Genomic DNA, 13,136 nt, shown 5'->3' with positions numbered 1-13,136 from the left:
TGCTGGGGACAGGAGGTGGCTGGGTCAGAGCAGGAGCTCCTCGGTACCTCCTCAGTGACACAGGAACACCTCCAGCCCAACCTGCCCTGCCAGGGAGGGCTCAGCTCTGCTGCTATGGCAGGGCAAGGTGGGTGTGCAGATGGGGCCCAAAACCAGCACTTGGGTGGCCTCTGCCTTTGTGGCAGCCAATACCAGGCCCATGGTGTGACTTGGAGAGGGACTTTTCACAAGGCCAGGTAGTGACAGGATGAGGGGGAATGGCCTTAAGTTGAAGAAAGGAAAGTTTAGAATAGATATTGGTAACAAGTTCTTCAATACAAGGATGGTGACACCCTGGTGACACTCTGGTTGCCCAGAGAAGCTGTGGCTGCCCCAGCCCTGGAAGTGTCCAAGGCCGGGTTGGATGGGGCTTGGAGCAACCTGGGCTAGTGGAAGGTGTCCCTGCCCATGGCAGGGGATTGAAACTGGATAGGCTTTAAGGTCCCTTCCAACCCAAACCATTCTGTGATGTCCCAGCCACAGAGCCAAGGCTCCCACACTCACCTCCAGGACAAAGCCAGAGGCCTCTCAGGTGCTGTGACCTGTGACGTGTGTGATGAAGAGGATGCCCACCTGTAGTCAGAGCACTGAAGGCCTTCAGTGAAGAGGCCCTGCTGCCTTTGATCTCTGCTGCTCCTGTGGCCAGGCTGTGAAAATTGTGACACCTCAAGTTTGACGATTGACTGAGGAGGACATGACTAGGGGAGACCTGAGCAGATGTTCAGTGATGTGAAGTCTTACCACTGTTTTTGTTCAGAGGAGGTCTCTTGGAGGTGACACTCAGGACTCAGGGGCTTTGTATCAGAAATAGGAACAAACCTTGGAGCATTTTACCAAACAGGTGGGCTGTCAGAGGGAGAGAGAGAACAAAAGAGGAGGGCAAAGGCCTTTGGACCTCAACACCTCTGAGTGGTGAGGTGTCTGTCATCTGGAGAGAACTGAACCCCACTGCTGCAGGAGAGTAGATAAAACTGAAGAGGAAAACCTCATCAGCCTGCAGGGTTATGCCATGTTTGGGTTTTCCATAACCTATCCCATCTGACTCTGTTGTATCTAATGCAGGATCCCAGATGGCACAAGCCTGGGCTGGACAAGCCTGAATTCTGCCATCAGTTCTGCCACATCTGCCTCTCAGAAGTCTTGGGAACTTCTGTTTAGCTGGAAATTTCCAAGTGTTCTTTCTGAAGGAAATGTTCAGTGCGTTCCATAAGGATAAACACAGCAATCAAGGATTGCCCTGACCAGAGACTTTCCTGTGTAACAGAGGGTGTAATGATCACTCCTCCTTCCCGCCATGTATTTGCCTGCTCTGGTTGGAGTGTGAACTCTTCAGGACAAAGGTTGTCCCCTGCTCTGGGTTTGTCCAGCCTGTGCTGAAGAGAGGCTGTGCTCATGCTTGCACTGGGCTGTAAAGCAAATCACATGGGATGCTGGAAAAGTGTTTGGTAAGCGAGCTCTCCTTCCTTTCAGCTCTGGAAGGAGAGGAGGGAGACATCATTACAAGAGGGGCATCTCATGTCAAGCACAGTAAACATGGGGAAAAGGAGCTGAGAGCACCTTTGTTGGGTGACCTCAAACAGGTGTTTCTTGCTCCCATCCCCTGCTGAGCTTGGCTCCTGCTCAAGTAGCTCCACACAGATGCCAATCCGATGCAGAGCAATGAATTCAGTGACTTTTCATTTCCTTTCAGAAATTAGGCCACATTGTTTCTGTTATATTAAAAAAATTCCTGTGTGTGATAAAGTAAATGATAGACATTGGTTTCTGTTGCTGTGATGGGACAAGTCCCCAGGAGACTCCAGCAGAAAATTTCCTTCACAAAAGCTTCCTGAGTCTCTCTGATGTAGAGAGACAGAGTCAGCCTTCTCCTCACCCTGTGTTGACTAAAGGATATTAAAACTGTTCCTCTTTTCTCTCCAGGGAGAAAACCTCTGTTTGATTTTGAATGGTCACTCAAAACTGTACTCAAGATTGTCATAAAGCTCTTTAAAAGCACTTCATCCTTTTCTTACTGACCCCTCTGATGGCTTTCACGTGTTATTGCTCTTCCTACTTGGAAAATGGGATACAGGAGCCATTCATATCTTCCCTGTCTGTGGAATGACATCAGCCTTGTTTCTGCTCTTTGTACAGCAGCTGAGAGTCAGTGCTAGGGGCAGGGTCAGTGCTAAGTGTTATTGAAGCTGTTTCTGCTGCAGGGTCACTGCAGTGAGATGTGTTTGTGTGTCTGTCACAGCCCTGCTGGGCCCAGTCCTTGGTACCAGTGCTGATGGTCCTGTCCTTACCCTGACACAGCAGTGACAGCTCCCAGCCTGCCTGGAGGAGACATCCCAGGGCTGTGGCACAGCCTGAGCTCCTCTGCTGGTCCCACAAGCTCCTCTGCACAGCACAGGGCAGGGACAGGCTGCCTGCAGCTCTGAGAGCAGCTGCCTGACAGGGGACAGCGCTTTTCTGTGCTGGAGCAGTGAGTGCACAACCAGATCAAACAGCTTCTGGCCTTCCAGTGAAGTCTGTAACAGTTAGGACTGAATCCTTATCCTGAGCCCAGCCTTCAAGGCCCACTAAAGCCGGTGCTTGATGCACCCCAGAGGGTGGTTGGCACTGAACAGGCTCCCCAGGGTTTGGTCACGGCCCCAGGGCTGCCAGAGCTCCAGGAGCATTTGGATAACACCCTCAGGGACAGGGAGGGATTGTGCAGGGCCAGAGATTGGACTCAATGACCCTGATGGGTCCCTTCCAACTCAGCATATTCCATGATTTACATATTTCACTGAGGTCCATTGCTGTTGGGCTCAGTGTGAAGTCAGCACATTCAAACACACCCTTAGAGCTAAATCCAGTTACTGCCATGGTGAGGAGCAGGCACTGCCCTCCTCCCTGTCCCTGTAAATCCCAGGACATTCATTTGTCAGCCAGGACATGAGCACTTTTACTGGATACACCCAGTACTTCATCCATCACTGCTGAACTCAGCACTCAGAGCTTTTGAGGCTCTGTGTGCTTTGGGGATGTTATTCCACAGTACCTCTCTGGAATAGCCAATGTATGCAGTAAGGTGGGAAACTAGGAAATAAAATCTTAAACAAAAATAAGAAGATTAGAAAAAACAAGAAACAAACCCAAATGCAACAAAAAATACCCATCTGGTGTGTAGCAGCATCTTTTGGAAAACCCTCAAAAATAAGCCTTAATTCCATGGAAATTTTATGCTTGTTTATGAACTGGTATGTGTCTGTTTCTGTGTCAGAAGAATTTAGGAAGTCTAAGATGAATACCATAGATTCCATCTTGGCTTTGTCTCACCTCATGATTGCATCTGAACTTCCTGGGGCAAAATTTCAGGAGGTTGGTCTTGGGCAGTGTCTCAGCAGGGAACAGCAAAGGAAGGCTGGGGGGTGAGTCATTTCCTCTGTGGCAGGACCATGGTGGAGTGGCCATCCCTCTGCCCTGGCTGTTAAAGGAATGTGCTCCCACCCAGCTTATCCTGAGCTTTGTGTTGGGATCTTCCCAGGGATCGAGGGTGTGCCTGGAGGGAATTGTTCCCTTGTAGGGGGAACATATCCCAGTGTTTGTGGGGAGAGTTCAGGAAATAGCCCATGACAGTTGCTGGATCAGATTTTGCCATCCCTCCCCTCCTCTGTCTCTAGAAGAACCTGCAGTTCAAGAGCTGGGCCAGGGTTCTGTCTTGTGGCCAAGGGATTTCCCCCATCCCAGCCTGGCTTCTCATAGTCCCTAAAATTCCACAGTAACTGCTGAGTGAAGGACCAGGTTGGAGGGGCCTTGGAGCAACCTCGTCCAGTGGAAGGTGTTCCTGCCCATGGCAGGGATGGAACCAGGTGGTCTTTAGGGTCCCTTCCAGCCCCAACCATTCTGTGATTCCACGATTCCCTCTCTCTCTACATATATGTATGTACACCCCCCCAAATAAATGAGGAAATGCCTCTAACATGTCCTGCTCCAGATTTCTTCATGTCTCTTGTACAATATCTTCCAGAGCTTGTTTCCCATTACACTTCCAGTGCCAGCAGTACTTGCAGCACTTTGTTGGCCTTGTTGGACCCTGGCAGGGCAGAGGAGGCTCCAAGGCACAGCTGCCTTGCTTTCTCCACCAGCTCATTTGCTTCACAGTCTACACAGCAGAGTTTTAGTATGTCAGATGTGGAGAACCTTGAAAGGGCATGTAAAGAGCCCACTCCTTTTTATATGACTGCTCCTTGATAAAATAACAGAGTGTTTCAAAAGAGCAGCTCCAGGCATTGTCCAGGACTTCAACAGTTGTGGGGAAACGAAGTACCAAAGTTTTCCACTTCATTTGGAACGAGCTCTGAGGGTCCCTTTGCTGTCGGGCTTTTGTCACCATTCAGGTGTGCTGGGGTTTGAACTTATTGATCTCACTGAGGGTACCAGCACCAGCTTTATCTCTGTGTGAGAAGTCAAGGTGAATCCCCATGGGACAATAGCACTGATCACAGATAACTGTGTATTTAGGGACTATCTGGACTTTGTCTCCACAGATCTTTTTTTTTTTAATGGAAAATTCTCTAGTTTACTGTAAAAATTCTCTTTTTAAAATGAAAGTTGTTTTCTTGGTCTGAATTGCCTGTATTCACTGAGTGTTACACACAGCTCATTGCATTATTCCATGGGTCAGTGTTTCCATGAGCCTTTGTATTGTTCTTCCAAATTTTCATTTAAAAAAAGCAAAACAAAACAAAAAAAATATTAAAAAGAAAGGAATGAAAGCAGACATTTGAAATGCTTCAGCCCTTTCACCAGCTATATAAGACTGGGAGAGAGATTTCAAAATGTCAGAGGAACTTTTGCAAACTCTTTTAGCAGGCAGAATTTCCTTCTTGTTCATCACTCAGCTTGGCTGAGTGGCAGTTTCTAGCTAAGCATAGCTGTAGCCATATTAAACCATAGATATTGCACAGAGTGATAGCTAAATTCTGGTAGAAACTGGCAAAATAAAGATAAACCAAACCCAAAGCAGTTCGAGAGTGCACTGTGGATTATTCTGGCAGGGTTTGTGGTGTGCATGTGCTCTGTCCTGGTGTGACTCACTGGGGTTCCCTCCCGGCCTCGCTGCAGCAGGAACAGCTCAGAGCTGGGGCAGAAACACGTGTTGGGGTATCCTAAGTTGGTCTTCACAGATTGTCTTGGGGGGAAGAAAAGTAAAAATAAATTCTATTTTTAAAAACAAACAAAAAGAAAATCCCCAGAAAACAGTTACAAGGCCACTTTGTTTTGTATATTTGCAAATTGATTTCAGAATATCTTAATGACAAAATGTTTGTTTCAATATGGGTCTAAAGGGGCAGACAATGATTAGACATACAAAGCTTTATTTCTCCTACAATTTCATGGCAGCAAAGAGTCAAGATCACATTTTGTAAAGCACTGACTATCAGCAAGTGTCATTTTGCCGACGATGGATGTGCCTTTATGCTCTTTGTCTGGAGGAACAGCCCCAAATGTACAGCTCTGTCTTGTCAATGAGCTTTTATTTTGTGGTGGGGTCCAAGTTCCATTTCCAGACATGCCTTGGGTGCATTCTTCTCCTGTGTGGACTACCTCTTCCAAGTGTCAAAGATCAGGTCGTCTTGATCCAAGTTCTCCAGAAATTCTTTCTGCACCAGCAGAGAGCTTGGAAAATGCTCTCAACCCAGTTGCTTTTCCATTACTCTCCCCCTCTGGTATGATGGGAGGTCATCTGGCCCCTGAGTTACAGTGAGCTCAGCAGGCACCCAGATCTCCCCCGATAGGTCAGTCTGCCCTGACCGTGTCCTCAGTCTGGCACTGGGATCCTGACCCTGGGCTGGGGGTTTGGAGCGCCTGCTCTGCCATCAGGAACATCTCCAAGAGCCTGAAGTCAGGCCTGCCTGCTGGCCTGGGAACAGGATGATGGTGCTAGGGAGGAAGGGTGTGGGGAGGCTGACACACCTCAGGACAGGAGCAGCTGCTGGGGGTTGAGTCTAAGCAGCAAGAAATGAAGCACGTTGGGTTTTGCCTGCTAAGTGGGCTGGCCTGTGCAGCAGTTTGCAGTGCTGATGGACACCAGAGAACTGCACATGGATCTTAACTGGGGGGAGCATCCCAGCTGGAGAGGAGAGGATCCTCTGGAGTTAATGGCTTCTGAGGAGGAAACTCCCTGTGATTGTTGGGGTGGTGTGTGTGTGTGTTCAAATATCCCTGGAAAGCTCGTGGCAGAACTTCTGTGGCTCAGCCCTGCTGAGAGGAGCAGGGTGACCCAAGTCAGGGACCTTGGAGACCTGGCTGCAAGTTTTGTGTTTGGAGTCAACTTTAATGCCAACATCACTTTAGAGTTTGTACTGCAAGAGGGGAAAAGAGTTGCAAAGAAGGAGAATGTTTAAAACGCAGTGAAACATTGCCCAGAGAGGTTGGATGGATGAATGTCCCATCCCTGGAAATGTTCAAGGCCAGGTTGGACAGGGCTTGGAGCAACCTGGGCTAGTGGAAGGTATCCCTGCCCATGGCAGGGGGTGGAATGAGATGAACTTTAAGGTCCCTCCCAACACGAAGCACTCCATGATTCCATTATTGTGTTGTGAGCTCCTTTTTAAATCTTTTTTCAGTCTTCACAATGCTCTGATGAATGTTACATTAGTTTTAATCTGAACTAAATGTTTTATGTAACTGGGAGGTCCAGAAAAACAAGGCAAAATCCATGAAGTGAAGGAGAGCTCTGGGCCTCGTTGCAGTGAGGTGGGGGGAGGGACAGGTGCCACATTTGATGTGTGAGGAGAGAGGAAAACTGCATTTTGTCTGATAAATAAATGGAGTATGGCATTGATAATTATTGTCATTAAAATTACAATAAATGGAGAATGGGATGTCCCTGGAAGCAGGGTGCACAGGGGGGTACCTTGGAGAGGCAGTTCTGTGTTAGTGCTGCTCACACACTCTGGTGTTTCTCTTCCAGTCTGATGGGACCATCCTGGCCATTGCCTTGTTGATCCTCTTCCTCCTGCTGGCCTTGGCTCTGCTCTGGTGGTTCTGGCCTCTCTGCTGCACTGTGGTAAGTGACAGAAATCATCAGCAGAAAACAGCAATTCAGTGTTGCCTGAATGTAAGAAATGAGGGGGAAGGGGACAAAGTTTTCCACAGGATGGGGCAGCATTTCTTCCACCACTGGCACTGCTTTGGGCTTCTGTTCCATCTGCCCAGCCTCTGGATCACACCCATGGAACAGCAATGATGCCAACATCCAGGCCTTGTCAGGAGCCTCTCAGTCGTATTTATTGGTCACAAAATGGAAAGGGTTTGCAGAAGTGTATTCCTTGCCATGCCTGTTGGGGAGGAAGGGCTCTTCTGCATTGTCTAACCCCGGTGTTGGTACCTCCATGCTGGAGGGCTCCTGTGGAAGGGCATGGCCAACCCAGGCTGCAGTCCTTGTTCTGCCTCAGGTGCAAGGAAAAGGCATTTCTAATGTGGAAATTTTTGCAAGATTAACTTTGTTTCCTGACCCACTATGGCTGGAAAGCACTTTGAAACACTCAAGTGACAGTTCCAGTGGAAGCACAACTGTGCTTCACTGAGAGTTATCTCCAGGCTCTTTCACAGAAGTTAAAAAGCACAATCACAGGGTTAATACCTTAAAAAGACAGAGGAAAATCAAGATAGAACAGGGGAGAAGGAAGAGGTCAAGGGAGGTAAAAAGGAAATCACAGGACTCAAGACGTGCCCTGGTGTTTGTCTGCAAGGACCTGTCCTAGCACTGTCCATCCCTGCTGATCATTCCCTGGCACTCTGAGGATCAGGGCAAGGATCCTGATTATTGAGGAACACACAATACAGGGAAGCTCTGCTGCTGCTCTGGGTCTTGTTTGTGCTGCAAATATAGAACAAGAATTAGGGATGTAGAAATGTCAGCAGAATTGGACTCCCGTTTTGGTGAGTGGCTGCGTGGAACGATTCAGATGCTGCTTTTCAGGCTGCCCAAACTGGCTCAAGTTGCTGGGTCACCATCATTATTCTTGATTTCAAATGACATGCCCAGAGTTGTAAATTTGTACCATGTTGCACCAAACGTCCAATCCAGTTCTGAGAGCTTTGGACCCCCACACTGCTGGAGCAGGCAAAGTGAAGGATGAGTCTTTGTGTTGAGATGAATTTACCCAGAACAAGGATGGAAATCTAGCAGGAAAAATCTTCGTTGTCTATTTCTGTTCCTGGCTGGAAATGCTGGGGATAAAACGCTTCTTTTCACAGTAGTTTGGCACCTCTGTCCTGAGAAGAAAACCAGAATGGAAAAAATATTTATTTGGACTTCCAGGACAATAAAAAAAGATTGGTTCTAAATTTGGCCAAAGCATTAACAGCGTGGTAGGTTGCTCAGAGTTATTTGTCTAAACTAGATGGCACATTCCCAGAGGAACTGGGCCAATTCCTTTGTTGGCACATCTGCATGGAAGTCAGTGGAGATGTGCCCTGTACAGATGTTTGCACTGGAGCAGAACTGGGGGGATAGAGAGGAAAGGCTCTCGGTGACACTGCTGGGTTAAGGATCTGTTACAGGAGAAAGGTGAAGCAGATGAGAAAAAGACATAAATAAAAGCAGCAGTGCAGGGGACATGGAGCTGTGCACTGGGAGGGCAGTGTGGGTCTGCTGGGTGGAACGGTGTGAGGACAGTGGTTGTGAAGTGTGAAAAATACAGTCCAGATAAGCAAGGTGGGCCAGCAGAGAGAGGCAGTCTCTGTCCACATGAAACTTTATAAACTTAATGTTTTCCAGATTTAAATCCTGTACTTAAAAAATTTGTTGTAGATAAAAGCTTTTCCTCACTCTCCTCCTTTACCTCCCACATTCCCTCTTAGCAGGGTCTGCGAGTGGGGACTATCTCACTGATGGTTTCTAAGTGTAAGTCAAACACATCCCTGTAGCTGTTGGAAAGATTTTCCTCCAAGAGCCTGGATGAAATCTCTTCCACCTCTCCAGGGGGTAGCCCGGTGTGTTTGGCAGTAGATCAGCAGCTGAGATACCTCACTGTGTATTGCTCACCCAAAAACTCTGTGAAATTAAAGATAAGGCCATGTGGAGGAGAGCCCAACCTGTCTGGGGTGTGCAGAGAGGGAGCCCAGCAGAGCTCTGGCCTGGTTTGGAAGTGGCACAGGAAGGAATGCAGTTGTCAGGAGTGAATTAAGGGCAGAGGAACTGGCTTGCACAAGAGACCAGAGGCATCAGCACGAACCTCGAATAACCAAACCGCAGAGCCGGAGCCATCACCGTGGATCCCAGCCCGGGGACGTTTGGAGATAACTGGGGATGTGTCCAGGGGAAGAAGGAAAAAAACAACAAACTCTTCTCTTACCAAGTATAAATTTGTTTCTGAGTGACAAGCACATTTCTAAACCCTGAAATTCCTCTTGGCATGCTTTTTAATTAAATAGGAGTCATTATTATCCGTCAGTTCTTCAGGAAAGACACCAAGCCAGCTTTATCCCTGGAGTAAATGGACTGAAGTCAATAGACTCACTCTGGAGGTTTATCTGGAACCCAGTATCTCCTTGGCACTCACCCATAAAGGAATGCTGTTTCCAAATGTATCCAAGTTTATTGGTCTCAGAAGGATTCTGGGATGAAGTCTGGAATTTACCACTCGGTTTACAGTAGAGGCAATTGTTGCCTGGCAGCTCAGAACAATAATAACTCTTTGCTGTGCCTGATACCAGCACAGGCAAAATTACCCTGGATACCTGTGGGGGATATTACAAAAGCATGGGAGGCAGGCATGAACCTTTCCAAAGGTTCTGGGAGGTTTGTTCAACTACAGAAAACAAAGAACTAATTCTGCTGCCCTGATATCCCCACCACTGGACTCCTTACAGGAATGGTAGCCAGTACACAGACATCTGGAATGGGGTGACCCCACTCCTCCTGAGCTGAGCAGCTCTGGGGAACAGCAGACGCCTGATCTTGGCCTCCCTGAGTTAGGGGTTGTCTTCCCATTCCTCCTCCTTCCTGAGCACAGCACAACCTGGAGGAGTCCAACACCCCCAGCAGTAACTGTGTGTGCAAGGGGCTGTTCAGGTGCCCGAGGGTGGAATTGTTCTGGGTAGGAGGCCATCATAAGCCTCAGGTTTAATGTTGCTGTAAAGCAAGTAGATTTTAATGTAGAAGCCAAAGAAATAATGAGCCTCCAAAACTATCTCAGGGAGGATTTGCAGGCACATTGTCAGATTGGCTTGGAAATGGAGCTGGTTGAAGTGTTTGGATGTACAGTGAAGGTATAATTGATACAATACTGGAAGGCTGCTCTGTGCTGGGATGGTTTCCCTGTGCTGGGATGGGCTCTCTGTGCTGGGATGGTTTCCCTGTGCTGGGATGGGCTCTCTGTGCTGGGATGGTTTCCCTGTGCTGGGATGGGCTCTCTGTGCTGGGATGGTTTCCCTGTGCTGGGATGGTTTCCCTGTGCTGGGATGGTTTCCCTGTGCTGGGATGGGCTCCCTGTGCTGATGTGCAGCACCACACTGAGCACCTCTCCCACATGGACGTGGATCCCAGCAGGATGAGGGAGCTGTTTGGGCCATGCTTTGCACCTTTGCAAAGGTTAGCCCTGGACCAGGTGGAGGGATGGTCACAGCCAGCCTGGCCCAGCCTTGGGCTGGAGCTCAGTGAGGGCACTCCAGGGGTGGGAGTGGAATTATCTCCCAGGGGCAGCTGAGACTGAGACTTTTCCCCACATGCATCTTCCCACATGGCTGTGCATCACATCTCCTCACAGGTTTATGAAGTAAACACGAGTCTCTGCCTCCCTTCTGCAGCCATCCAGGGTGGCCTGAGTGGGAGGACATGAGGCTGGGCTGTGTTAGTTGCCTCTGCAGAAAATCTGCCCCATCTCCCTCCTTTTCCCACTGCAGCCATCTTAAATGCAGGGGTGTGGCTGGCAGATAAATGAGGTGTTGGTATTTAAGCATCTAACACCAGTTTTAACTTTAAAGCTGTTTTCTGGAAGGAAGCATGGAAGAACCCAGCAATCTGTTTGGCTCTCAGTCTGTACTGCAGCTGACCAGAAGTTTTGGAAACAAAGAGCTGGATGGAGAAAATACAGAAAATATAGATTAAAACCACATGAAAATCATGGCTAAACTGGAGGAAGAGGAGGGGAGGAAATGCATAGGCTCTACAGCAACCCTAAAGAGCCGTTAAATGACATGGTCCTTGTTGGCTGGATGGAGATTCCCTGCGAGGGTCCATGTGCTCCGTTCCCACCCGCTCCCATGTGCACACAGGGCACAGCTCTGCTGCAGGATGATGATGTGGGAGAAGGGAGCACAGGATCATGAATCATCTGCAACATTACTGAGACAAACCAAGCAAAAGAGAAAGCAGAAGTGTGAAGGCAGAGATTGTTTGTGAGCCCTGCAGGCCCTGCCTCTGGGCCGGCTCTGGGCTGTCCAGGTGAGCACCCACCTGAGCAGGGAGTGTCCCACATTTATACACCCGGAATCACTGGATTTACTGGAGATAACTGTTGTGTGGAACATTCAGGCTCTGGATCCACACACACTGCCAGGAATGAGTGTCTCCATTTACTGCCCAAACCCTTGGAGGCAGCGCTGCTGTTGCAGGTTTAAAGCAGTGTAAAAAACACCCTGACTCTGCAGTGCTGGGCACAAAGGGCAGCAGGAGGATGAGGATGGTCTTATGGATCACACAGAGTACCCAGGGCAGTTCAGTGCTGCTTTCAGGCTCCTGTCAGTCAGATCAGAGTGGTTGGCATATGGATATAACACTCAATAAGTGGTTGTGTTTAAACAGTCTGGCACTGATCCCCGAAAGAACCCAGCAAAGACCCAGGCTGATGCCACCAGCTCTACAGCAGCCCAGGTGGAGATGTGGGCTGGTGGAACAGTGTGGGGGCCAGGAACTGAACTGAGGTGCCTTGATGTGTCCTTACCAAAAAGCTCAATCCATATTCTCCAAAGTGCCCCTCAGTTGTGGAGTGTCCAAACTGAAAGATGTTCACGGAGTTGCCGTTTTGGAAAGCGCTCTCTGAGGCTGGGGAGGCATCTGCCTTCAGATGCTGTGCCCAGACTTCAGATTCCCAGACAATTCCCTTGCTGATGTGTTTCCTTGAGGCTGGATCCAGAGGCCAGTGATGTTAATCCTGCCCGGGTTCAGCAGCCCCTGTTCCAGACCACAGCAGGTCCTTCAGCAGGGCAGACACTGCTGAGCTCTGCCTTGGGCCTGCATGGTCAATAATTCACTCCATAAAAACCACTTCTGCCTTTGTTTGCTTTCCCTGACCACCTCTCACCTCTTCCAGAGAAAGCTGGCTCAGCCCAGCTGAGGAGGAATAGCTCCTTAGGATGTGGTCTTACTAAACCAGAATATTCCCCAGGATCAGTGAGGGAGAGCAAGGGCTCCTGGGCAAGGCTGGAAGAGACCATGGGGGGATTCTTCAGCCCAGAAAAGGAATTTCATTTATATGGGTCAGACACTTGGAGCACACCCCAGTGGTTCTGGCCTGGTTTATCTGTGAGTGGAATAGCCCAGGAAAAGGAACAACCTTTGCAGACATTGCATTTTTAACGTGCGTTCCCTGGACAACTCCATGCCCGCCCCATGCAGCTGCAAACTGTACCAGGGTTAATTAAATGGAGGCTTTTCCCCTCCACGATGTCTTGTCTTTCATCAGTGGATGATTTTGGTGTTTCGTGTCCTGTACTGAACTTGGTTTGTGCACTTCACCTCCAAATCTTAAGCATGTTCTTACAGTTTTAATGAGTTAAAATTGGGATTTCTGTATCTGGTCCCAGGCTGACAAGAGAGGTGAACTTAAAAGGATGAGTTAACTTTCCATTGGACTTCTCTCACCTCTTGTATGTCTAGAAAGAAGGTTGCATTATATTGCAGATAAAGAAACTAGGACAGGCTCCTGCTTGTATTAGCTTGGAAGTGAAGACCAAATCTCCAAGGATTAGAATACTCAGAAGACACAGCAGATATGGCAGAAATAAAAAGGAAATGTTCCTCTACCCAACTCATATCTCAACTATGAAACTGTCACAGGACTGAGAGGTCAAAACTATAAATATGAAAGGAGAAAAAATAAAGATGAGTCAGATGGGTC

At 48.5% G+C, this 13,136-nt stretch overlaps 1 protein-coding gene across 1 annotated transcript in view; it reads left to right on the top strand.

The window, feature by feature from the left end:
- The window catches only part of ANTXR1 (ANTXR cell adhesion molecule 1), a 107,559-nt gene that overhangs the window by 49,347 nt on the left and 45,076 nt on the right, over window positions 1–13,136 (top strand). Inside the window, exon 13 of the mRNA XM_032712459.1 lies at window positions 6,983–7,078. Within this exon, the coding sequence (XP_032568350.1) occupies window positions 6,983–7,078 (96 nt within the window). The remainder of the gene's footprint in view (window positions 1–6,982; window positions 7,079–13,136) is intronic.

The sequence above is a fragment of the Chiroxiphia lanceolata genome, chromosome 28, assembly GCF_009829145.1.
Source record: "Chiroxiphia lanceolata isolate bChiLan1 chromosome 28, bChiLan1.pri, whole genome shotgun sequence".
NCBI lineage: Eukaryota > Metazoa > Chordata > Aves > Passeriformes > Pipridae > Chiroxiphia > Chiroxiphia lanceolata.
The sequence above is the reverse complement of the archived record's forward strand: the minus strand, read 5'-3'. Positions and strand labels throughout refer to the sequence as shown.